Here is a 27,801-nt window from a genome sequence, read left to right on the forward strand (position 1 = left end):
CAAATCTCCCCAAAAAAATGGTCAGAAACTCACCCAAATCTCCCCAAAAATATGGTCAGAAACTCACCCAAATCTCCCCAAAAACATGGCCAGAAACTCACCCAAATCTCCCCAAAAACATGGTCAGAAACTCACCCAAATCTCCCCAAAAAAATAGCCAGAAACTCACCCAAATCTCCCCAAAAAAATGGTCAGAAACTCACCCAAATCTCCCCAAAAAAATGGCCAGAAACTCATCCAAATCTCCCCAAAAAAATGGTCAGAAACTCACCCAAATCTCCCCCCAAAAATGGTCAGAAACTCACCCAAATCTCCCCCCAAAAATGGTCAGAAACTCACCCAAATCTCCCCAAAAACATGGCCAGAAACTCACCAAAATCTCCCCCAAAAAATGGTCAGAATCTCACCCAAATCTCCCCCCAAAAATGGCCAGAAACTCACCCAAATCTCCCCAAAAACATGGCCAGAAACTCACCCAAATCTCCCCAAAAACATGGCCAGAAACTCTCCCAAATCTCCCCCCAAAAATGGTCAGAAACTCACCCAAATCTCCCCTAAAATATAGACAGAAACTCACCCAAATCTCCCCCCAAAAATGGTCAGAAACTCACCCAAATCTCCCCCCAAAAATGGCCAGAAACTCACCCAAATCTCCCCAAAAAAATGGTCAGAAACTCACCCAAATCTCCCCAAAAACATGGCCAGAAACTCACCCAAATCTACCCCAAAAAATGGCCAGAAACTCACACAAATCTCCCCCCAAAAATGGCCAGAAACTCACCCAAATCTCCCCCAAAAAATGGCCAGAAACTCACCCAAATCTCCCCCAAAAAATGGCCAGAAACTCATCCAAATCTCTCCCCAAAAATGGTCAGAAACTCACCCAAATCTCCCCAAAAACATGGACAGAAACTCATCGAAATCTCCCCAAAAAAATAGCCAGAAACTCACCGAAATCTCCCCAAAAAAATGGTCAGAAACTCACCCAAATCTCCCCAAAAACATGGTCAGAAACTCACCAAAACCTCCCCAAAAAAATGGTCAGAAACTCACCCAAATCTCCCCAAAAAAATGGTCAGAAACTCACAAAAATCTCCCCAAAAACATGGTCAGAAACTCACCAAAATCTCCCCAAAAACATGGCCAGAAACTCACCCAAATCTCCCCAAAAACATGGACAGAAACTCACCCAAATCTCCCCCCAAAAATGGTCAGAAACTCACCCAAATCTCCCCAAAAACATGGCCAGAAACTCTCCCAAATCTCCCCCCAAAAATGGCCAGAAACTCACCCAAATCTCCCCAAAAACATGGCCAGAAACTCACCCAAATCTCCCCAAAAACATGGCCAGAAACTCATCAAAATCTCTCCAAAAAAACAGTCAGAAACTCACCCAAATCTCCCCCCAAAAATGGCCAGAAACTCACCCAAATCTCCCCAAAAACATGGTCAGATACTCACCAAAATCTCCCCAAAAACATGGACAGAAACTCACCCAAATCTCTCCCCAAAAATGGCCAGAAACTCACCCAAATCTCCCCAAAAACATGGTCAGAAACTCACCCAAATCTCCCCAAAAACATGGCCAGAAACTCACCCAAATCTCCCCCCAAAAATGGCCAGAAACTCACCCAAATCTCCCCAAAAACATGGTCAGAAACTCACCCAAATCTCCCCAAAAACATGGCCATTAACTCACCAAAATCTCCCCAAAAAAATAACCAGAAACTCACCCAAATCTCCCCAAAAAAATGGTCAGAAACTCACCCAAATCTCCCCAAAAAAATGGCCAGAAACTCACCCAAATCTCCCCAAAAAAATAGCCAGAAACTCATCCAAATCTCCCCAAAAAAATGGTCAGAAACTCACCCAAATCGCCCCCCAAAAATGGTCAGAAACTCACCCAAATCTCCCCAAAAACATGGACAGAAACTCACCCAAATCTCCCCAAAAACATGGTCAGAAACTCACCCAAATCTCCCCAAAAAAATGGACAGAAACTCACCCAAATCTCCCCAAAAACATGGCCAGAAACTCACCCAAATCTCCCCAAAAACATGGTCAGAAACTCACCCAAATCTCCCCAAAAAAATAGCCAGAAACTCACCCAAATCTCCCCAAAAAAATGGTCAGAAACTCACCCAAATCTCCCCAAAAAAATGGCCAGAAACTCATCCAAATCTCCCCAAAAAAATGGTCAGAAACTCACCCAAATCTCCCCCCAAAAATGGTCAGAAACTCACCCAAATCTCCCCCAAAAATATAGTCAGAAACTCACCCAAATCTCCCCAAAAAAATGGTCAGAAACTCACCCAAATCTCCCCCCAAAAATGGTCAGAAACTCACCCAAATCTCCCCCCAAAAATGGTCAGAAACTCACCCAAATCTCCCCAAAAACATGGCCAGAAACTCACCAAAATCTCCCCCAAAAAATGGTCAGAATCTCACCCAAATCTCCCCCCAAAAATGGCCAGAAACTCACCCAAATCTCCCCAAAAAAATGGCCAGAAACTCACCCAAATCTCCCCCAAAAAATGGCCAGAAACTCATCCAAATCTCTCCCCAAAAATGGTCAGAAACTCACCCAAATCTCCCCAAAAACATGGACAGAAACTCTCAAAAACCTCCCCCAAAAAATGGTCAGAAACTCACGAAAATCTCCCCAAAAAAATGGTCAGAAACTCACCCAAATCTCCCCAAAAACATGGCCAGAAACTCACCCAAATCTCCCGAAAAACATGGCCAGAAACTCACCCAAATCTCCCCAAAAACCTGGTCAGAAACTCACCCAAATCTCCCCAAAAAAATGGTCAGAAACTCACCAAAATCTCCCCAAAAACATGGACAGAAACTCATCGAAATCTCCCCAAAAAAATAGCCAGAAACTCACCGAAATCTCCCCAAAAAAATGGTCAGAAACTCACCCAAATCTCCCCAAAAACATGGTCAGAAACTCACCAAAACCTCCCCAAAAAAATGGTCAGAAACTCACCCAAATCTCCCCAAAAAAATGGTCAGAAACTCACAAAAATCTCCCCAAAAACATGGTCAGAAACTCACCAAAATCTCCCCAAAAACATGGCCAGAAACTCACCCAAATCTCCCCAAAAACATGGACAGAAACTCACCCAAATCTCCCCCCAAAAATGGTCAGAAACTCACCCAAATCTCCCCAAAAACATGGCCAGAAACTCTCCCAAATCTCCCCCCAAAAATGGCCAGAAACTCACCCAAATCTCCCCAAAAACATGGCCAGAAACTCACCCAAATCTCCCCAAAAACATGGCCAGAAACTCATCAAAATCTCTCCAAAAAAACAGTCAGAAACTCACCCAAATCTCCCCCCAAAAATGGCCAGAAACTCACCCAAATCTCCCCAAAAACATGGTCAGATACTCACCAAAATCTCCCCAAAAACATGGACAGAAACTCACCCAAATCTCTCCCCAAAAATGGCCAGAAACTCACCCAAATCTCCCCAAAAACATGGTCAGAAACTCACCCAAATCTCCCCAAAAACATGGCCAGAAACTCACCCAAATCTCCCCCCAAAAATGGCCAGAAACTCACCCAAATCTCCCCAAAAACATGGTCAGAAACTCACCCAAATCTCCCCAAAAACATGGCCATTAACTCACCAAAATCTCCCCAAAAAAATAACCAGAAACTCACCCAAATCTCCCCAAAAAAATGGTCAGAAACTCACCCAAATCTCCCCAAAAAACTGGCCAGAAACTCACCCAAATCTCCCCAAAAAAATAGCCAGAAACTCATCCAAATCTCCCCAAAAAAATGGTCAGAAACTCACCCAAATCGCCCCCCAAAAATGGTCAGAAACTCACCCAAATCTCCCCAAAAACATGGACAGAAACTCACCCAAATCTCCCCAAAAACATGGTCAGAAACTCACCCAAATCTCCCCAAAAAAATGGACAGAAACTCACCCAAATCTCCCCCAAAAATATAGTCAGAAACTCACCCAAATCTCCCCCAAAAAATGGTCAGAAACTCACCCAAATCTCCCCCCAGAAATGGTCAGAAACCCACCCAAATCTCCCCAAAAACATGGTCAGAAACTCACCAAAATCTCCCCAAAAACATGGTCAGAAACTCACCCAAATCTCCCCCCAAAAATGGCCAGAAACTCACCCAAATCTCCCCAAAAACATGGTCAGAAACTCACCAAAATCTCCCCAAAAAAATGGTCAGAAACTCACCCAAATCTCCCCCCAAAAATGGTCAGAAACTCACCCAAATCTCCCCCAAAAATATAGCCAGAAACTCACCCAAATCTCCCCCCAAAAATGGTCAGAAACTCACCCAAATCTCCCCCAAAAACATGGTCAGAAACTCACCCAAATCTCCCCCCAAAAATGGCCAGAAACTCACCCAAATCTCCCCAAAAACATGGACAGAAACTCACCCAAATCTCCCCCCAAAAATTGTCAGAAACTCACCCAAATCTCCCCAAAAACATGGACAGAAACTCACCCCAAATCTCCCCAAAAACATGGCCAGAAACTCACCCAAATCTCCCCAAAAACATGGTCAGAAACTCACCCAAATCTCCCCAAAAAAATAGCCAGAAACTCACCCAAATCTCCCCAAAAAAATGGTCAGAAACTCACCCAAATCTCCCCCCAAAAATGGTCAGAAACTCACCCAAATCTCCCCAAAAACATGGCCAGAAACTCACCCAAATCTCCCCCCAAAAATGGTCAGAAACTCACCCAAATCTCCCCCCAAAAATGGTCAGAAACTCACCCAAATCTCCCCAAAAACATGGCCAGAAACTCACCCAAATCTCCCCAAAAACATGGCCAGAAACTCACCAAAACCTCCCCAAAAAATAGCCAGAAACTCACCCAAATCTCCCCCAAAAATATAGCCAGAAACTCACCCAAATCTCCCCCCAAAAATGGCCAGAAACTCACCCAAATCTCCCAAAAAAAATGGCCAGAAACTCACACAAATCTCCCCAAAAAATGGCCAGAAACTCACCCAAATCTCCCCAAACACATGGCCAGAAACTCACCAAAATCTCCCCAAAAAAATGGCCAGAAACTCACCCAAATCTCCCCAAAAAAATGGTCAGAAACTCACCCAAATCTTTCCAAAAATGGTCAGAAACTCACCCAAATCTCCCCAAAAAAATGGCCAGAAACTCACCCAAATCTACCCCAAAAAATGGCCAGAAACTCACCCAAATCTCCCCCCAAAAATGGCCAGAAAACTCACCCAATTGTCCCCAAAAAAATGGCCAGAAACTCCTCCAAATCTCCCCCAAAAATGGCCAGAAACTCACCCAAACCTCCCCAAAAACATGGACAGAAACTCACCCAAATCTCCCCAAAAACCTGGTCAGAAACTCACCCAAATCTCCCCAAAAAAATGGTCAGAAACTCACCCAAATCTCCCCAAAAACCTGGTCAGAAACTCACCAAAATCTCCCCCCAAAAATGGCCAGAAACTCACCCAAATCTTTCCCCAAAAATGGTCAGAAACTCACCCAAATCGCCCCCCAAAAATGGTCAGAAACTCACCCAAATCTCCCCAAAGCATGGTCAGAAACTCACCCAAATCTCACCAAAAACATGGTCAGAAACTCACCCAAATCTCCCCAAAAACATGGCCAGAAACTCACCCAAATATACCCCCAAAAATGGCCAGAAACTCACCAAAATCTCCCTAAAAAAATGGCCAGAAACTCACCCAAATCTCCCCCCAAAAATGGCCAGAAACTCACCCAAATCTCCCCAAAAAAATGGCCAGAAACTCACCCAAATCTCCCCCCAAAAATGGCCAGAAACTCACCCAAATCTCCCCAAAAAAATGGCCAGAAACTCACCCAAATCTCCCCAAAAAATGGCCAGAAACTCACCCAAATCTCCCCAAAAACATGGCCAGAAACTCCTCCAAATCTCCCCAAAAAAATGGCCAGAAACTCACCCAAATCTCCCCAAAAAAATGGTCAGAAACTCACCCAAATCTTTCCAAAAATGGTCAGAAACTCACCCAAATCTCCCCCCAAAAATGGTCAGAAACTCACCCAAATCTCTCCCCAAATATAATCAGAAACTCACCCAAATCTCCCCAAAAATATAGCCAGAAACTCACCCAAATCTCGCCAAAAAAATGGCCAGAAAGTCACCCAAATCTACCCCAAAAAATGGCCAGAAACTCACCCAAATCTACCCCAAAAAATGGCCAGAAACTCACACAAATCTCCCCCCAAAAATGGCCAGAAACTCACCCAAATGTCCCCAAAAAAATGGCCAGAAACTCATCCAAATCTCCCCCAAAAATGGCCAGAAACTCACCCAAACCTCCCCAAAAAAATTGCCAGAAACTCATCCAAATCTCCCCAAAAACCTGGTCAGAAACTCACCCAAATCTCCCCAAAAAAATGGTCAGAAACTCATCCAAATCTCCCCCCAAAAATGGTCAGAAACTCACCCAAATCTCCCCAAAAACCTGGTCAGAAACTCACCAAAATCTCCCCCCCAAAAATGGCCAGAAACTCACCCAAATCTTTCCCCAAAAATGGTCAGAAACTCACCCAAATCCCCCCCCAAAAATGGCCAGAAACTCACCCAAATCTCCCCAAAAAATAGGTCAGAATCCCACCCAAATCTCCCCAAAAACATGGCCAGAAACTCACCAAAATCTCCTCAAAATAATGGTCAGAAACTAACCCAAATCGCCCCCCAGAAATATTCAGAAACTCATCCAAATCCCCCCCCAAAAATGGTCAGAAACTCACACAAATCTCCCCCCAAAAATGGCCAGAAACTCACCCAAATCTCCCTAAAAAAATGGCCAGAAACTCACCCAAATCTCGCCCCAAAAATGGCCAGAAACTCACCTAAATCTCCCCAAAAACATGGCCAGAAACTCACCAAAATCTCTCCAAAAACCTGGTCACAAACTCACCCAAATCTCCCCCAAAAATGGTCAGAAACTCATCCAAATCTCCCCCCAAAAATGGTCAAAAACTCACCCAAATCTCCCCAAAAACATGGCCAGAAACTCACCCAAATCTCCCCCCAAAAATGGACAGAAACTCACCCAAATCTCCCCAATAACATGGCCAGAAACTCACCCAAATCTCCCCAAAAACATGGCCAGAAACTCACCAAAATCTCTCCAAAAACCTGGTCAGAAACTCACCCAAATCTCCCCCAAAAATATAGCCAGAAACTCACCCAAATCTCCCCAAAAACATGGTCAGAAACTCACCAAAATCTCCCCAAAAACATGGCCAGAAACTCACCCAAATCTCCCCAAAAAAATAGCCAGAAACTCACCCAAATCTCCCCAAAAACATGGCCAGAAACTCACCCAAATCTCCCCAAAAACATGGCCAGAAACTCACCCAAATCTCCCCAAAAAAATAGCCAGAAACTCACCCAAATCTCCCCAAAAACATGGTCAGAAACTCACCCAAATCTCCCCAAAAACATGGCCAGAAACTCACCCAAATCTCCCCAAAAAAATAGCCAGAAACTCACCCAAATCTCCCCAAAAACATGGCCAGAAACTCACCCAAATCTCCCCAAAAACATGGCCAGAAACTCAGCCAAAATCTCCCCAAAAACGTGGCCAGAAACTCACCCAAATCTCCCCAAAAACATGGTCAGAAACTCACCAAAATCTCCCCGAAAACATGGACAGAAACTCACCGAAATCTCCCCAAAAAAATAGCCAGAAACTCACCGAAATCTCCCCAAAATATGGCCAGAAACTCACCCAAATCTCCCCAAAAACATGGCCAGAAACTCACCCAAATCTCCCCAAAAAAATGGCCAGAAACTCACCCAAATCTCCCCCCAAAAATGGTCAGAAACTCACCCAAATTACCCCAAAAGTATAGCCAGAAACTCACCCAAATCTCCCCAAAAACATGGTCAGAAACTCACCCAAATCTCCCCCCAAAAATATTCAGAAACTATCCCAAATCTCCCCAAAAACATAGCCAGAAACTCACCCAAATCTCCCAAAAAACATGGCCAGAAACTCACCCAAATCTCCCCAAAAATTGGTCAGAAACTCACCCAAATCTCCCCCCAAAAATGGTCAGAAACTCACCCAAATCTCCCCAAATAATGGACAGAAACTCATCCAAATCTCCCCAAAAAATGGTCAGATACTCACCCAAATCTCCCTCAAAAAATGGTCAGAAACTCACCCAAATCTCCCCCCAAAAAATGGTCAGAAACTCACCCAAACCTCCCCCCAAAAATGGCCAGAAACTCACCCAAATCTCCCCAAAAATATAGCCAGAAACTCACCCAAATCTCCCTCAAAAAATGGCCAGAAACTCACCCAAATCTCCCTCAAAAAATAGTCAGAAACTCACCCAAATCTCCCCAAAAATATAGCCAGAAACTCACCCAAATCTCCCCCCAAAAATGGCCAGAAACTCACCCAAATCGCCCCAAAAACATGGTCAGAAACTCACCCAAATCTCCCCAAAAAAATGGCCAGAAACTCACCCAAATCTCCCCAAAAATATAGCCAGAAACTCACCCAAATCTCCCCCCAAAAATGGCCAGAAACTCACCCAAATCTCCCCAAAAACATGGTCAGAAACTCACCAAAATCTCCCCAAAAACGTGGCCAGAAACTCACCCAAATCTCCCCAAAAACATGGTCAGAAACTCACCAAAATCTCCCCGAAAACATGGACAGAAACTCACCCAAATCTCCCCAAAAAAAAAGCCAGAAACTCACCGAAATCTCCCCAAAATATGGCCAAAAACTCACCCAAATCTCCCCAAAAACATGGCCAGAAACTCACCCAAATCTCCCCAAAAAAATGGCCAGAAACTCACCCAAATCTCCCCCCAAAAATGGTCAGAAACTCACCCAAATCTCTGCCCAGAATGGCCAGAAAATCTCCCAAATCTCCCCAAAAACATGGCCAGAAACTCACCCAAATCTCCCCCCAATAATGGTCAGAAACTCTCCCAAATCTCCCCCCAAAAATGGTCAGAAACTCACCCAAATCTCCCCTAAAATATAGCCAGAAACTCACCCAAATCTCCCCAAAAACATGGTCAGAAACTCACCCAAATCTCCCCAAAAAAAGGCCAGAAACTCACCCAAATCTCCCCAAAAACATGGCCAGAAACTCACCCAAATCTCCCCAAAAACATGGCCAGAAACTCACCCAAATCTCCCCAAAAATATAGCCAGAAACTCACCCAAATCTCCCCCCAAAAATGGCCAGAAACTCACCCAAATCTCCCCAAAAACATGGTCAGAAACTCACCAAAATGTCCCCAAAAACATGGCCAGAAACTCACCAAAATCTCCCCAAAAAAATGGTCAGAAACTAACCCAAATCGCCCCCCAGAAATATTCAGAAACTCACCCAAATCTCCCCCCAAAAATGGCCAGAAACTCACCCAAATCTCCCCAAAAACATGGCCAGAAACTCACCAAAATCTCTCCAAAAACCTGGTCACAAACTCACCCAAATCTCCCCCAAAAATGATCAGAAACTCATCCAAATCTCCCCCCAAAAATGGTCAGAAACTCACCCAAATCTCCCCAAAAACATGGCCAGAAACTCACCCAAATCTCCCCAAAAAAATAGCCAGAAACTCACCCAAATCTCCCCAAAAACATGGCCAGAAACTCACCCAAATCTCCCCAAAAACCTGGTCAGAAACTCACCCAAATCTCCCCAAAAAAATGGCCAGAAACTCACCCATATCTCCCCAAAAATATAGCCAGAAACTCACCCAAATCTCCCCCCAAAAATGGCCAGAAACTCACCCAAATCTCCCCAAAAACATGGTCAGAAACTCACCAAAATCTCCCCAAAAACGTGGCCAGAAACTCACCCAAATCTCCCCCCAAAAATGGTCAGAAACTCACCCAAATCTCCCCCCAAAAATGGTCAGAAACTCACCCAAATCTCCCCCCAAAAATGGCCAGAAACTCACCCAAATCTCCCAAAAACATGGCCAGAAACTCACCCAAATCTCCCCAAAAAAATGGCCAGAAACTCACCCAAATCTCCCCCCAAAAATGGTCAAAAACTCACCCAAATTGCCCCAAAAGTATAGCCAGAAACTCACCCAAATCTCCCCAAAAACATGGTCAGAAACTCACACAAATCTCCCCAAAAAAATGGCCAGAAACTCACCCAAATCTCTGCCCAGAATGGCCAGAAAATCTCCCAAATCTCCCCAAAAACATGGCCAGAAACTCACCCAAATCTCCCCCCAATAATGGTCAGAAACTCTCCCAAATCTCCCCCCAAAAATGGTCAGAAACTCACCCAAATCTCCCCTAAAATATAGCCAGAAACTCACCCAAATCTCCCCAAAAACATGGTCAGAAACTCACCCAAATCTCCCCAAAAAAAGGCCAGAAACTCACCCAAATCTCCCCAAAAACATGGCCAGAAACTCACCCAAATCTCCCCAAAAACATGGCCAGAAACTCACCCAAATCTCCCCAAAAATATAGCCAGAAACTCACCCAAATCTCCCCCCAAAAATGGCCAGAAACTCACCCAAATCTCCCCAAAAACATGGTCAGAAACTCACCAAAATGTCCCCAAAACCGTGGCCAGAAACTCACCCAAATCTCCCCAAAAAAATGGCCAGAAACTCACCCAAATCTCCCCCAAAAAATGGCCAGAAACTCACCCAAATCTCCCCCAAAAAACGGCCAGAAACTCACCCAAATCTCCCCAAAAAAATGGCCAGAAACTCTCCCAAATCTCCCCCCAATAATGGTCAGAAACTCTCCCAAATCTCCCCCCAAAAATGGTCAGAAACTCACCCAAATCTCCCCTAAAATATAGCCAGAAACTCACCCAAATCTCCCCCCAAAAATGGTCAGAAACTCACCCAAATCTCCCCCCAAAAATGGTCAGAAACTCACCCAAATCTCCTCAAAAAAACAGCCAGAAACTCACCCAAATCTCCCCCCAAAAATGGCCAGAAACTCACCCAAATCTCCCAAAAAAAATGGCCAGAAACTCACACAAATCTCCCCAAAAAATGGCCAGAAACTCACCCAAATCTCCCCAAAAACATGGCCAGAAACTCACCCAAATCTCCCCAAAAAAATGGCCAGAAACTCACCCAAATCTCCCCAAAAAAATGGTCAGAAACTCACCCAAATCTTTCCAAAAATGGTCAGAGACTCACCCAAATCTCCCCAAAAAAATGGCCAGAAACTCACCCAAATCTACCCCAAAAAATGGCCAGAAACTCACACAAATCTCCCCCCAAAAATGGCCAGAAACTCACCCAAATGTCCCCAAAAAAATGGCCAGAAACTCATCCAAATCTCCCCCAAAAATGGCCAGAAACTCACCCAAATCTCCCCAAAAAAATAGCCAGAAACTCACCCAAATCTCCCCAAAAACATGGCCAGAAACTCACCCAAATCTCCCCAAAAACATGGCCAGAAACTCACCCAAATCTCCCCAAAAAAATAGCCAGAAACTCACCCAAATCTCCCCAAAAACATGGCCAGAAACTCACCCAAATCTCCCCAAAAACATGGCCAGAAACTCACCCAAATCTCCCCAAAAAAATAGCCAGAAACTCACCCAAATCTCCCCAAAAACATGGCCAGAAACTCACCAAAATCTCCCCAAAAACATGGTCAGAAACTAACCCAAATCGCCCCCCAAAAATATTCACAAACTCATCCAAATCTCCCCCCAAAAATGGTCAGAAACTCACCCAAATCTCCCTCAAAAAATGGTCAGAAACTCATCCAAATCTCCCCAAAAACATGGACAGAAACTCACCAAAATCTCCCCAAAAACATGGTCAGAAACTCACCAAAATCTCCCCAAAAACATGGCCAGAAACTCACCCAAATCTCCCCAAAAAAATGGTCAGAAACTCACCCAAATCTCCCCAAAAATATAGCCAGAAACTCACCCAAATCTCCCCAAAAACATGGCCAGAAACTCACCCAAATCTCCCCAAAAACATGGTCAGAAACTCTCCCAAATCTCCCCAAAAAAATGGCCAGAAACTCTCCCAAATCTCCCCCCAATAATGGTCAGAAACTCTCCCAAATCTCCCCCCAAAAATGGTCAGAAACTCACCCAAATCTCCCCTAAAATATAGCCAGAAACTCACCCAAATCTCCCCAAAAAAATGGTCAGAAACTCACCCAAATCTCCCCCCAAAAATGGTCAGAAACTCACCCAAATCTCCTCAAAAAAACAGCCAGAAACTCACCCAAATCTCCCCCCAAAAATGGTCAGAAACTCACCCAAATCTCCCCAAAAAAATGGCCAGAAACTCACCCAAATCTCCCCAAAAAATGGCCAGAAACTCACCCAAATCTCCCCAAAAATATAGCCAGAAACTCACCCAAATCTCCCCAAAAAAATGGCCAGAAACTCACCCAAATCTCCCCAAAAAAATGGTCAGAAACTCACCCAAATCTTTCCAAAAATGGTCAGAAACTCACCCAAATCTCCCCCCAAAAATGGTCAGAAACTCACCCAAATCTCTCCCCAAATATAGCCAGAAACTCACCCAAATCTCCCAAAAAAAATGGCCAGAAACTCACCCAAATCTCCCCCAAAAAATGGCCAGAAACTCACCCAAATCTCCCCAAAAACATGGCCAGAAACTCACCCAAATCTCCCCAAAAACATGGCCAGAAACTCACCCAAATCTCCCCAAAAACATGGACAGAAACTCACCCAAATCTCCCCAAAAACATGGCCAGAAACTCACCCAAATCTCCCCAAAAACAGGGCCAGAAACTCACCAAAATCTCCCCAAAAAATAGCCAGAAACTCACCCAAATCTCCCCAAAAACATGGCCAGAAACTCACCAAAATCTCCCCAGAAACATGGCCAGAAACTCACCCAAATCTCCCAAAAAACATGGCCAGAAACTCACCCAAATCGCCCCAAAAACATGGACAGAAACTCACCCAAATCTCCCCAAAAACATGGCCAGAAACTCACCCAAATCTCCCCAAAAACATGGCCAGAAACTCACCCAAATCTCCCCAAAAACATGGTCAGAAACTCACCAAAATCTCCCCAAAAACATGGCCAGAAACTCACCCAAATCTCCCCAAAAACATGGACAGAAACTCACCAAAATCTCCCCAAAAACATAGTCAGAAACTCACCAAAATCTCCCCAAAAACAAGGACAGAAACTCACCAAAATCTGCCCCAAAAAATAGCCAGAAACTCACCCAAATCTCCCCCCAAAAAAGGTCAGAAACTCACCCAAATCTCCCCAAAAACATGGCCAGAAACTCACCCAAATCTCTCCAAAATAATGACCCAAAACTCACCCAAATCTCCCCAAAAACATGGACAGAAACTCACCCAAATCTCCCCAAAAACATGGCCAGAAACTCACCCAAATCTCCCCCCAAAAATGGTCAGAAACTCACCCAAATCTCCCCAAAAACATGGCCAGAAACTCACCCAAATCTCCCCAAAAAAATAGCGAGAAACTCACCCAAATCTCCCCCCAAAAATGGTCAGAAACTCACACAAATCTCTCCCCAAAAATGGTCAGAAACTCACCAAAATCTCCCCAAAAACATGGACAGAAACTCACCAAAATCTGCCCCAAAAAATAGCCAGAAACTCACCCAAATCTCCCCCCAAAAATGGTCAGAAACTCACCCAAATCTCCCCAAAAACATGGCCAGAAACTCACCCAAATCTCTCCAAAATAATGACCCAAAACTCACCCAAATCTCCCCAAAAACATGGTCAGAAACTCAACCAAATCTCCTCAAAAAAATGGTGAGAAACTCACCCAAATCTCCCCCAAAAAATCATCAGAAACTCACCCAAATATCCCCCCAAAAATGGTCAGAAACTCACCCAAATCTCCCCAAAAACATGGCCAGAAACTCACCCAAATCTCCCCAAAAACATGGACAGAAACTCACCCAAATCTCCCCAAAAACATGGCCAGAAACTCACCCAAATCTCCCCAAAAACATGGCCAGAAACTCACCCAAATCTCCCCAAAAACATGGCCAGAAACTCACCCAAATCTCCCCAAAAACATGGCCAGAAACTCACCAAAATCTCACCAAAAAATAGCCAGAAACTCACCCAAATCTCCCCAAAAACATGGTCAGAAACTCACCAAAATCTCCCCAAAAACATGGACAGAAACTCACCAAAACCTCCCCAAAAACATGGTCAGAAACTCACCCAAATCTCACCCCAAAAATGGTCAGAAACTCACCCAAATCTCCCCAAAAATATAGCCAGAAACTCACCCAAATCTCCCCAAAAACATGGCCAGAAACTCACCCAAATCTCCCCCCAAAAATGGCCAGAAACTCACCCAAATCTCCCCAAAAACATGGCCAGAAACTCACCCAAATCTCTCCAAAATAATGACCCAAAACTCACCCAAATCTCCCCAAAAACATGGTCAGAAACTCACCCAAATCTCCCCAAAAACATGACCAGAAACTCACCAAAATCTCCCCAAAAAAATAGCCAGAAACTCACCCAAATCTCCCCAAAAACATGGCCAGAAACTCACCCAAATCTCCCCCCAAAAATGGTCAAAAACTCACCAAAATCTCCCCCCAAAAATGGCCAGAAACGCACCCAAATCTCCCCAAAAACATGGCCAGAAACTCACGAAAATCTCCCAAAAAAACATAGTCAGAAACTCACCCAAATCTCTCCCCAAAAATGGTCAAAAACTCACCAAAATCTCCCCAAAAACATAGTCAGAAACTCACCAAAATCTCCCCAAAAACATGGACAGAAACTCACCCAAATCTCCCTAAAAACATAGTCAGAAACTCACCAAAATCTCCCCAGAAACATGGCCAGAAACTCACCCAAATCTCCCCAAAAACATGGCCAGAAACTCACCCAAATCGCCCCAAAAACATGGACAGAAACTCACCCAAATCTCCCCAAAAACATGGCCAGAAACTCACCCAAATCTCCCCAAAAACATGGCCAGAAACTCACCCAAATCTCCCCAAAAACATGGTCAGAAACTCACCAAAATCTCCCCAAAAACATGGCCAGAAACTCACCCAAATCTCCCCAAAAACATGGACAGAAACTCACCAAAATCTCCCCAAAAACATAGTCAGAAACTCACCAAAATCTCCCCAAAAACATGGACAGAAACTCACCAAAATCTGCCCCAAAAAATAGCCAGAAACTCACCCAAATCTCCCCCCAAAAATGGTCAGAAACTCACCCAAATCTCCCCAAAAACATGGCCAGAAACTCACCCAAATCTCTCCAAAATAATGACCCAAAACTCACCCAAATCTCCCCAAAAACATGGACAGAAACTCACCAAAATCTCCCCAAAAACATGGCCTGAAACTCACCCAAATCTCCCCAAAAACATGGCCAGAAACTCACCCAAATCTCCCCAAAAACATGGACAGAAACTCACCCAAATCTCCCCAAAAACATGGCCAGAAACTCACCCAAATCTCCCCCCAAAAATGGTCAGAAACTCACCCAAATCTCCCCAAAAACATGGCCAGAAACTCACCCAAATCACCCCAAAAAAATAGCGAGAAACTCACCCAAATCTCCCCCCAAAAATGGTCAGAAACTCACACAAATCTCTCCCCAAAAATGGTCAGAAACTCACCAAAATCTCCCCAAAAACATGGACAGAAACTCACCAAAATCTGCCCCAAAAAATAGCCAGAAACTCACCCAAATCTCCCCCCAAAAATGGTCAGAAACTCACCCAAATCTCCCCAAAAACATGGCCAGAAACTCACCCAAATCTCTCCAAAATAATGACCCAAAACTCACCCAAATCTCCCCAAAAACATGGTCAGAAACTCACCCAAATCTCCTCAAAAAAATGGTGAGAAACTCACCCAAATCTCCCCCAAAAAATCATCAGAAACTCACCCAAATATCCCCCCAAAAATGGTCAGAAACTCACCCAAATCTCCCCAAAAACATGGCCAGAAACTCACCCAAATCTCCCCAAAAACATGGACAGAAACTCACCCAAATCTCCCCAAAAACATGGACAGAAACTCACCCAAATCTCCCCAAAAAAATGGCCAGAAACTCACCCAAATCTCCCCAAAAACATGGCCAGAAACTCACCAAAATCTCCCCAAAAAATAGCCAGAAACTCACCCAAATCTCCCCAAAAACATGGCCAGAAACTCACCCAAATCTCCCCAAAAACATGGCCAGAAACTCACCAAAATCTCCCCAAAAACATAGTAAGAAACTCACCAAAATCTCCCCAAAAACCTGGACAGAAACTCACCAAAATCTCCCCAAAAACATAGTCAGAAACTCACCAAAATCTCCCCAAAAACATGGCCAGAAACTCACCAAAATCTCTCCAAAATAATGACCCAAAACTCACCCAAATCTCCCCAAAAACATGGACAGAAACTCACCCAAATCTCCCCAAAAACATGGCCAGAAACTCACCCAAATCTCCCCAAAAACATGGACAGAAACTCACCCAAATCTCCCCAAAAAATAGCCAGAAACTCACCCAAATCTCCCCAAAAACATGGTCAGAAACTCACCAAAATCTCCCCAAAAACATGGACAGAAACTCACCAAAACCTCCCCAAAAACATGGTCAGAAACTCACCCAAATCTCCCCCCAAAAATGGTCAGAAACTCACCCAAATCTCCCCAAAAACATGGCCAGAAACTCACCCAAATCTCTCCAAAATAATGACCCAAAACTCACCCAAATCTCCCCAAAAACATGGTCAGAAACTCACCCAAATCTCCCCAAAAACATGGCCAGAAACTCACCCAAATCTCCCCAAAAACATGGCCAGAAACTCACCCAAATCTCCCCAAAAACATGGCCAGAAACTCACCCAAATCTCCCCAAAAACATGGCCAGAAACTCACCCAAATCTCCCCAAAAACATGGACAGAAACTCACCCAAATCTCCCCAAAAAAATAGCCAGAAACTCACCCAAATCTCTCCAAAAACGTGGCCAGAAACTCACCCAAATCTCCCCAAAAACATGGTCAGAAACTCTCCCAGATCTCCCCAAAAACATGGACAGAAACTCACCCAAATCTCCCCAAAAGAATGGTCAGAAACTCACCCAAATATCCCCAAAAACATGACCAGAAACTCACCCAAATATCCCCAAAAACATGGTCAGAAACTCACCCAAATCTCCCCAAAAAAATGGCCAGAAACTCACCCAAATCTCCCCAAAAACATGGCCAGAAACGCTCCAAAATCTCCCCCCAAAAATGGCCAGAAACTCACCCAAATCTCCCAAAAAACATAATCAGAAACTCACCCAAATCTCCCCCCAAAAATGGTCAGAAACTCACCCAAATCACCCCAAAAACATGGACAGAAACTCACCAAAATCTCCCCAAAAAATAGCCAGAAACTCACCCAAATCTCTCCCCAAAAATAGCCAGAAACTCACCCAAATCTCTCCCCAAAAATGGCCAGAAACTCACCCAAATCTCCCCAAAAAAATGTCCAGAAACTCACCCAAATCTCCCCCAAAAATGGCCAGAAACTCCCCCCAATCTCCCCAAAAACATGGCCAGAAACTCACCCAAATCTCCCCAAAAACATGGCCAGAAACTCAACCAAATCTCCCCAAAACATGGTCAGGAACTCACCCAAATCTCGCCCCAAAAATGGTGAGAAACTCACCCAAATCTCCTCAAAAACATGGCCAGAAACTCACCCAAATCTCCCCAAAAACAAGGCCAGAAACTCACCCAAATCTCCCCAAATAAATGGCCAGAAACTCACCCAAATCTCCCCAAAAACATGGCCAGAAACTCACCCAAATCTCCCCAAAAAAAAGGTCAGAAACTCACCCAAATCTCCCCCCAAAAATGGCCAGAAACTCACCCAAATCTCCCCCCAAAAATGGCCAGAAACTCACCCAAATCTCCCCAAAAACATGGCCAGAAACTCACCCAAATCTCCCCAAAAACATGGACAGAAACTCACCAAAACCTCCCCAAAAAAATGGTCAGAAACTCACCCAAATCTCCCCCCAAAAATGGTCAGAAACTCACCCAAATCTCCCCAAAAACATGGCCAGAAACTCACCCAAATCTCCCCCCAAAAATGGTCAGAAACTCACCCAAATGTCCCCCCAAAAATGGCCAGAAACTCACCCAAATCTCCCCAAAAACATGGCCAGAAACTCACCCAAATCTCCCCCAAAAATGGTCAGAAACTCACCCAAATCTCCCCAAAAACATGGCCAGAAACTCACCCAAATCTCCCCAAAAACATGGTCAGAAACTCACCCAAATCACTCCAAAAAATGACCCAAAACTCACCCAAATCTGCCCAAAAAAATAGAAAGAAACTCACCAAAATCTCCCCAAAAAAATGGTCAGAAACTCACCCAAATCGCCTCAAAAACATGGTCAGAAACTCACCAAAATCTCCCCAAAAACCTGGACAGAAACTCACCCAAATCTCCCCAAAAAATGGCCAGAAACTCACCCAAATCTCCCCAAAAAAATAGCCAGAAACTCACCCAAATCTCCAAAAAAATGGTCAGAAACTCACCCAAATCTCCCCAAAAACATGGACAGAAACTCACCCAAATCTCCAAAAAAATGGTCAGAAATTCACCCAAATCTCCCCCCAAAAATGGTCTGAAACTCACCCAAATCTCACCAAAAATATAGCCAGAATCTCACCCAAATCTCCCCAAAAACATGGTCAGAAACTCAACCAAATTTCCTCCCAAATATTGCCAGAAACTCACCAAAATCTCCCGAAAAACATGGTCAGAAACTCACAAAAATCTCCCCAAAAACATGGACAGAAACTCACCAAAATCTCCCCAAAAACATGGACAGAAACTCACCCAAATCTCCCCCAAAAAATAGCCAGAAACTCACCCAAATCTCCCCAAAAAAATGGTCAGAAACTAATCCAAATCTCCCCAAAAAAATAGCCAGAAACTCACCCAAATCTCCCCAAAAACATGGCCAGAAACTCACCCAAATCTCCCCAAAAAAATGGTCAGAAACTCACCCAAATCTCCCCAAAAAAATGGCCAGAAACTCACCCAAATCTCCCCAAAAAAATGGTCAGAAACTCATCCAAATCTCAAAAAAAATGGCCAGAAACTCACCCAAATCTCCCCAAAAACATAGTCAGAAACTCACCAAAATCTCCCCAAAAACCTGGACAGAAACTCACCAAAATCTCCCCAAAAAAATGGTCAGAAACTCACCCAAATCTCCCCCCAAAAAATGGCCAGAAACTCACCTAAATCTCCCCAAAAACATGGTCAGAAACTCACAAAAATCTGCCCAAAAAAATTGGACATAATCTCACCCAAAATCTCCCCAAAAAAATGGTCAGAAACTCACCAAAATCACCCCAATAAAATAGCCAGAAATTCACCCAAATCTCCCCCAAAATATATAGCCAGAAACTCACCCAAATCTCCCCCAAAAAAAGGTCAGAAACTCACCCAAATCTCCCCAAAAACATGGCCAGAAACTCACCCAAATCTCCCCAAAAAAAAGGTCAGAAACTCACCCAAATCTCCCCCCAAAAATGGCCAGAAACTCACCCAAATCTCCCCAAAAAAATGGCCAGAAACTCACCCAAATCTCCCCAAAAACATGGCCAGAAACTCACCCGAATCTCCCCCCAAAAATGGCCAGAAACTCACCCAAATCTCCCCAAAAACATGGCCAGAAACTCACCCAAATCTCCCCAAAAACATGGACAGAAACTCACCAAAACCTCCCCAAAAAAATGGTCAGAAACTCACCCAAATCTCCCCCCAAAAATGGTCAGAAACTCACCCAAATCTCCCCAAAAACATGGCCAGAAACTCACCCAAATCTCCCCCCAAAATTGGTCAGAAACTCACCCAAATGTCCCCCCAAAAATGGCCAGAAACTCACCCAAATCTCCCCAAAAACATGGCCAGAAACTCACCAAAATCTCCCCAAAAACATGGCCAGAAACTCACCCAAATCTCCCCAAAAAAAAGGTCAGAAACTCACCCAAATCTCCCCCCAAAAATGGTCAGAAACTCACCCAAATCTCCCCAAAAAAATAGCCAGAAACTCACCCAAATCTCCCCAAAAACATGGCCAGAAACTCACCCAAATCTCCCCCCAAAAATGGCCAGAAACTCACCCAAATCTCCCCAAAAACATGGACAGAAACTCACCAAAACCTCCCCAAAAAAATGGTCAGAAACTCACCCAAATCTCCCCCCAAAAATGGTCAGAAACTCACCCAAATCTCCCCAAAAACATGGCCAGACACTCACCCAAATCTCCCCCCAAAATTGGTCAGAAACTCACCCAAATGTCCCCCCAAAAATGGCCAGAAACTCACCCAAATCTCCCCAAAAACATGGCCAGAAACTGACCCAAATCTCCCCCAAAAATGGTCAGAAACTCACCCAAATCTCCCCAAAAACATGGCCAGAAACTCACCCAAATCTCCCCAAAAACATGGTCAGAAACTCACCCAAATCACTCCAAAAAATGACCCAAAACTCACCCAAATCTGCCCAAAAAAATAGGAAGAAACTCACCAAAATCTCCCCAAAAAAATGGTCAGAAACTCACCCAAATCTCCCCAAATAAATGGCCAGAAACTCACCCAAATCTCCCCAAAAACATGGCCAGAAACTCACCCAAATCTCCCCAAAAACATGGCCAGAAACTCACCGAAATCTCCCCAAAAACATGGACAGAAACTCACCCAAATCTCCCCCAAAAATGGTCAGAAACTCACCCAAATCTCCCCCCAAAAATGGTCAGAAACTCACCCAAATCTCCCCCCAAAAATGGTCAGAAACTCACCCAAATCTCCCCAAAAACATGGTCAGAAACTCACCCAAATCTCCTGAAAAAAATGGTGAGAAACTCACCCAAAGCTCCCCAAAAAAATGGTCAGAAACTCACCCAAATCTCCCCAAAAACATAGCCAGAAACTCACCCAAATCTCCCCCAAAAAAAGGTCAGAAACTCACCCAAATCTCCCCAAAAACATGGCCAGAAACTCACCCAAATCGCCTCAAAAACATGGTCAGAAACTCACCAAAATCTCCCCAAAAACCTGGACAGAAACTCACCCAAATCTCCCCCCAAAAATGGTCAGAAACTCACCCAAATCTCCCCAAAAACATGGACAGAAACTCACCCAAATCTCCCCAAAAAATGGCCAGAAACTCACCCAAATCTCCCCAAAAAATGGCCAGAAACTCACCCAAATCTCCCCAAAAAAATGGTCAGAAACTCATCCAAATCTCCAAAAAAATGGCCAGAAACTCACCCAAATCTCCCCAAAAAAATAGCCAGAAACTCACCCAAATCTCCAAAAAAATGGTCAGAAACTCACCCAAATCTCCCCAAAAACATGGACAGAAACTCACCCAAATCTCCAAAAAAATGGTCAGAAACTCACCCAAATCTCCCCAAAAAAATGGTCAGAAATTCACCCAAATCTCCCCCCAAAAATGGTCTGAAACTCACCCAAATCTCACCAAAAATATAGCCAGAATCTCACCCAAATCTCCCCAAAAACATGGTCAGAAACTCAACCAAATTTCCTCCCAAATATTGCCAGAAACTCACCAAAATCTCCCGAAAAACATGGTCAGAAACTCACAAAAATCTCCCCAAAAACATGGACAGAAACTCACCAAAATCTCCCCAAAAACATGGACAGAAACTCACCCAAATCTCCCCAAAAAAATAGCCAGAAACTCACCCAAATCTCCCCAAAAAAATGGTCAGAAACTCATCCAAATCTCCCCAAAAAAATAGCCAGAAACTCACCCAAATCTCCCCAAAAACATAGTCAGAAACTCACCAAAATCTCCCCAAAAACATGGCCAGAAACTCACCCAAATCTCCCCAAAAACATGGCCAGAAACTCACCCAAATCTCCCCAAAAACATGGTCAGAAACTCACCAAAATCTCCCCAAAAACATGGCCAGAAACTCACCCAAATCTCCCCAAAAACATGGACAGAAACTCACCAAAATCTCCCCAAAAACATGGTCAGAAACTCACCCAAATCTCCCCAAAAACATGGACAGAAACTCACCAAAATCTGCCCCAAAAAATAGCCAGAAACTCACCCAAATCTCCCCCCAAAAATGGTCAGAAACTCACCCAAATCTCCCCAAAAACATGGCCAGAAACTCACCCAAATCTCTCCAAAATAATGACCCAAAACTCACCCAAATCTCCCCAAAAACATGGACAGAAACTCACCAAAATCTCCCCAAAAACATGGCCTGAAACTCACCCAAATCTCCCCAAAAACATGGCCAGAAACTCACCAAAATCTCCCCCCAAAAATGGCCAGAAACTCACCCAAATCTCCCCAAAAACATGGCCAGAAACTCACCCAAATCTCCCCAAAAACATGGACAGAAACTCACCCAAATCTCCCCAAAAACATGGCCAGAAACTCACCCAAATCTCCCCCCAAAAATGGTCAGAAACTCACCCAAATCTCCTCAAAAACATGGCCAGAAACTCACCCAAATCTCCCCAAAAAAATAGCGAGAAACTCACCCAAATCTCCCCCCAAAAATGGTCAGAAACTCACACAAATCTCTCCCCAAAAATGGTCAGAAACTCACCAAAATCTCCCCAAAAACATGGACAGAAACTCACCAAAATCTGCCCCAAAAAATAGCCAGAAACTCACCCAAATCTCCCCCCAAAAATGGTCAGAAACTCACCCAAATCTCCCCAAAAACATGGCCAGAAACTCACCCAAATCTCTCCAAAATAATGACCCAAAACTCACCCAAATCTCCCCAAAAACATGGTCAGAAACTCACCCAAATCTCCCCAAAAACATGGCCAGAAACTCACCCAAATCTCCCCAAAAACATGGCCAGAAACTCACCAAAATCTCCCCAAAAAAATAGCCAGAAACTCACCCAAATCTCCCCAAAAACATGGCCAGAAACTCACCCAAATCTCCCCCCAAAAATGGTCAAAAACTCACCAAAATCTCCCCCCAAAAATGGCCAGAAACGCACCCAAATCTCCCCAAAAACATGGCCAGAAACTCACGAAAATCTCCCAAAAAAACATAGTCAGAAACTCACCCAAATCTCTCCCCAAAAATGGTCAAAAACTCACCAAAATCTCCCCAAAAACATAGTCAGAAACTCACCAAAATCTCCCCAAAAACATGGACAGAAACTCACCCAAATCTCCCTAAAAACATAGTCAGAAACTCACCAAAATCTCCCCAGAAACATGGCCAGAAACTCACCCAAATCTCCCCAAAAACATGGCCAGAAACTCACCCAAATCTCCCCAAAAACATGGTCAGAAACTCACCCAAATCTCCCCAAAAACATGGCCAGAAACTCACCCAAATCTCCCCAAAAACATGGCCAGAAACTCACCCAAATCTCCCCAAAAACATGGACAGAAACTCACCAAAATCTCCCCAAAAACATGGTCAGAAACTCACCAAAATCTCCCCAAAAACATGGACAGAAACTCACCAAAATCTGCCCCAAAAAATAGCCAGAAACTCACCCAAATCTCCCCAAAAACATGGTCAGAAACTCACCCAAATCTCCCCAAAAACATGGCCAGAAACTCACCCAAATCTCTCCAAAATAATGACCCAAAACTCACCCAAATCTCCCCAAAAACATGGACAGAAACTCACCAAAATCTCCCCAAAAACATGGCCTGAAACTCACCCAAATCTCCCCAAAAACATGGCCAGAAACTCACCAAAATCTCCCCCCAAAAATGGCCAGAAACTCACCCAAATCTCCCCAAAAACATGGCCAGAAACTCACCCAAATCTCCCCAAAAACATGGACAGAAACTCACCCAAATCTCCCCGAAAACATGGCCAGAAACTCACCCAAATCTCCCCCCAAAAATGGTCAGAAACTCACCCAAATCTCCCCAAAAACATGGCCAGAAACTCACCCAAATCTCCCCAAAAAAATAGCGAGAAACTCACCCAAATCTCCCCCCAAAAATGGTCAGAAACTCACACAAATCTCTCCCCAAAAATGGTCAGAAACTCACCAAAATCTCCCCAAAAACATGGACAGAAACTCACCAAAATCTGCCCCAAAAAATAGCCAGAAACTCACCCAAATCTCCCCAAAAACATGGCCAGAAACTCACCCAAATCTCTCCAAAATAATGACCCAAAACTCACCCAAATCTCCCCAAAAACATGGTCAGAAACTCAACCAAATCTCCTCAAAAAAATGGTGAGAAACTCACCCAAATCTCCCCCAAAAAATCATCAGAAACTCACCCAAATACACCCCAAAAATGGTCAGAAACTCACCCAAATCTCCCCAAAAACATGGCCAGAAACTCACCCAAATCTCCCCAAAAACATGGACAGAAACTCACCCAAATCTCCCCAGAAACATGGCCAGAAACTCACCCAAATCTCCCCAGAAACATGGCCAGAAACTCACCCAAATCTCCCCAAAAACATGGCCAGAAACTCACCCAAATCTCCCCAAAAAATAGCCAGAAACTCACCCAAATCTCCCCAAAAACATGGTCAGAAACTCACCAAAATCTCCCCAAAAACATGGACAGAAACTCACCAAAACCTCCCCAAAAACATGGTCAGAAACTCACCCAAATCTCCCCCCAAAAATGGTCAGAAACTCACCCAAATCTCCCCAAAAATATAGCCAGAAACTCACCCAAATCTCCCCAAAAACATGGCCAGAAACTCACCCAAATCTCCCCCCAAAAATGGTCAGAAACTCACCCAAATCTCCCCAAAAACATGGCCAGAAACTCACCCAAATCTCTCCAAAATAATGACCCAAAACTCACCCAAATCTCCCCAAAAACATGGTCAGAAACTCACCCAAATCTCCCCAAAAACATGGCCAGAAACTCACCCAAATCTCCCCAAAAACATGGCCAGAAACTCACCCAAATCTCCCCAAAAACATGGCCAGAAACTCACCCAAATCTCCCCAAAAACATGGCCAGAAACTCACCCAAATCTCCCCAAAAACATGGACAGAAACTCACCCAAATCTCCCCAAAAAAATAGCCAGAAACTCACCCAAATCTCTCCAAAAACGTGGCCAGAAACTCACCCAAATCTCCCCAAAAACATGGTCAGAAATTCTCCCAGATCTCCACAAAAAACATGGACAGAAACTCACCCAAATCTCCCCAAAAGAATGGTCAGAAACTCACCCAAATATCCCCAAAAACATGACCAGAAACTCACCCAAATATCCCCAAAAACATGGTCAGAAACTCACCCAAATCTCCCCAAAAAAATGGCCAGAAACTCACCCAAATCTCCCCAAAAAAATGGCCAGAAACTCACCCAAATCTCCCCAAAAAAATGGCCAGAAACTCACCCAAATCAACCCAAAAAATGGCCAGAAATTCTCCCAAATCTCCCCAGAAACTCACCCAAATCTCCCCCCCAAAAATGGTCAGAAACTCTCCCAAATCTCCCCAAAAACATGGCCAGAAACGCTCCAAAATCTCCCCAAAAAAATGGCCAGAAACTCACCCAAATCTCCCAAAAAACATAATCAGAAACTCACCCAAATCTCCCCCCAAAAATGGTCAGAAACTCACCCAAATCACCCCAAAAACATGGACAGAAACTCACCAAAATCTCCCCAAAAAATAGCCAGAAACTCACCCAAATCTCTCCCCAAAAATAGCCAGAAACTCACCCAAATCTCTCCCCAAAAATGGCCAGAAACTCACCCAAATCTCACCAAAAATATAGCCAGAAACTCACCCAAATCTCCCCAAAAACATGGTCAGAAACTCAACCAAATTTCCTCCCAAATATTGCCAGAAATTCACCAAAATCTCCCGAAAAACATGGTCAGAAACTCACAAAAATCTCCCCAAAAACATGGACAGAAACTCACCAAAATCGCCTCAAAAACATGGTCAGAAACTCACCAAAATCTCCCCAAAAACATGGACAGAAACTCACCCAAATCTCCCCCCAAAAATGGTCAGAAACTCACCCAAATCTCCCCAAAAAAATGGCCAGAAACTCACCCAAATCTCCCCAAAAAAATGGACAGAAACTCACCCAAATCTCCCCAAAAAAATGGTCAGAAACTCATCCAAATCTCCAAAAAAATGGCCAGAAACTCACCCAAATCTCCCCAAAAACATAGTCAGAAACTCACCAAAATCTCCCCAAAAACATGGCCAGAAACTCACCCAAATCTCCCCAAAAAAATGGTCAGAAACTCACCCAAATCTCCCCCCAAAAAATGGCCAGAAACTCACCTAAATCTCCCCAAAAACATGGTCAGAAACTCACAAAAATCTGCCCAAAAAAATTGGACATAATCTCACCAAAATCTCCCCAAAAAAATGGTCAGAAACTCACCAAAATCTCCCCAATAAAATAGCCAGAAATTCACCCAAATCTCCCCCAAAATATATAGCCAGAAACTCACCCAAATCTCCCCCAAAAAAAGGTCAGAAACTCACCCAAATCTCCCCAAAAACATGGCCAGAAACTCACCCAAATCACCCCGCAAATATGGCCAGAATCTCACCAAAATCTCCCCAAAAACATGGCCAGAAACTCACCCAAATCTCCCCAAAAAAAAGGTCAGAAACTCACCCAAATCTCCCCCCAAAAATGGCCAGAAACTCACCCAAATCTCCCCAAAAAAATGGCCAGAAACTCACCCAAATCTCCCCAAAAACATGGCCAGAAACTCACCCAAATCTCCCCCCAAAAATGGCCAGAAACTCACCCAAATCTCCCCAAAAACATGGCCAGAAACTCACCCAAATCTCCCCAAAAACATGGACAGAAACTCACCAAAACCTCCCCAAAAAAATGGTCAGAAACTCACCCAAATCTCCCCCCAAAAATGGTCAGAAACTCACCCAAATCTCCCCAAAAACATGGCCAGAAACTCACCCAAATCTCCCCCCAAAATTGGTCAGAAAGTCACCCAAATGTCCCCCCAAAAATATAGCCAGAAACTCACCCAAATCTCCCCAAAAACATGGCAAGAAACTCACCCAAATCTCCCCAAAAACATGGCCAGAAACTCACCCAAATCACCCCGCAAATATGGCCAAAATCTCACCCAAATCTCCCCAAAAACATGGCCAGAAACTCACCCAAATCTCCCCAAAAAGAAGGTCAGAAACTCACCCAAATCTCCCCAAAAAAAAGGTCAGAAACTCACCCAAATCTCCCCAAAAATGGTCAGAAACTCACCCAAATCTCCCCAAAAAAATGGCCAGAAACTCACCCAAATCTCCCCAAAAACATGGCCAGAAACTCACCCAAATCTCCCCCCAAAAATGGCCAGAAACTCACCCAAATCTCCCCAAAAACATGGCCAGAAACTCACCCAAATCTCCCCAAAAACATGGACAGAAACTCACCAAAACCTCCCCAAAAAAATGGTCAGAAACTCACCCAAATCTCCCCCCAAAAATGGTCAGAAACTCACCCAAATCTCCCCAAAAACATGGCCAGAAACTCACCCAAATCTCCCCAAAAACATGGTCAGAAACTCACCCAAATCACTCCAAAAAATGACCCAAAACTCACCCAAATCTGCCCAAAAAAATAGGAAGAAACTCACCAAAATCTCCCCAAAAAAATGGTCAGAAACTCACCCAAATCTCCCCAAAAACATGGCCAGAAACTCACCCAAATCTCCCCCAAAAATGGTCAGAAACTCACCCAAATCTCCCCCCAAAAATGGTCAGAAACTAACCCAAATCTCCCCCCAAAAATGGTCAGAAACTCACCCAAATCTCCCCAAAAACATGGTCAGAAACTCACCAAAATCT

At 44.1% G+C, this 27,801-nt stretch overlaps 1 protein-coding gene across 5 annotated transcripts; it reads left to right on the forward strand.

Moving 5' to 3' along the window:
- On the forward strand, positions 1-27,633 carry LOC127464397 (proteoglycan 4-like). Of its 5 annotated transcripts, XM_051774686.1 has the most exons (4): positions 18,480-18,587; positions 20,968-21,237; positions 24,666-24,834; positions 27,139-27,633. In XM_051774686.1, the coding sequence occupies exons 1-4, from the start codon at positions 18,519-18,521 to the stop codon at positions 27,576-27,578; spliced, it is 948 nt and encodes a 315-aa protein (XP_051630646.1). In that variant the 5' UTR covers positions 18,480-18,518; the 3' UTR covers positions 27,579-27,633. The 5 variants fall into 5 exon arrangements, with proteins under 5 accessions (XP_051630647.1, XP_051630645.1, XP_051630644.1 ...); XM_051774687.1 differs by lacking the exons at positions 18,480-18,587; positions 20,968-21,237; positions 24,666-24,834 and adding exons at positions 1-292; positions 16,491-16,727; XM_051774685.1 differs by lacking the exons at positions 18,480-18,587; positions 20,968-21,237 and adding an exon at positions 1-292 and having other exon boundaries at positions 24,496-24,834.
- The last annotated feature ends 168 nt before the right edge of the window (positions 27,634-27,801 follow it).

The sequence above is a fragment of the Manacus candei genome, unplaced genomic scaffold, assembly GCF_025592945.1.
Source record: "Manacus candei isolate 608988 ecotype Guabito, Panama unplaced genomic scaffold, ASM2559294v1 h1tg000218l, whole genome shotgun sequence".
NCBI classification, from domain to species: domain Eukaryota; kingdom Metazoa; phylum Chordata; class Aves; order Passeriformes; family Pipridae; genus Manacus; species Manacus candei.

Excerpts from the sequence above, each read along its gene's own strand:
- LOC127464397 (XM_051774683.1), top strand. The coding sequence starts at position 1,854 with ATGGTCAGAAACTCACCCAAATCGCCCCCCAAAAATGGTCAGAAACTC. Across the intron at positions 2,231-24,495 it reads CAAATCTCCCCCCAAAAATG|CCAGAAACTCACCCAAATCT; the intron begins GTCAGAAACTCA and ends CCCAAAAAATAG. Across the intron at positions 24,835-27,138 it reads CAAATCTCCCCAAAAACATG|GTCAGAAACTCACCCAAATC; the intron begins GTCAGAAACTCA and ends CCCAAAAAGAAG.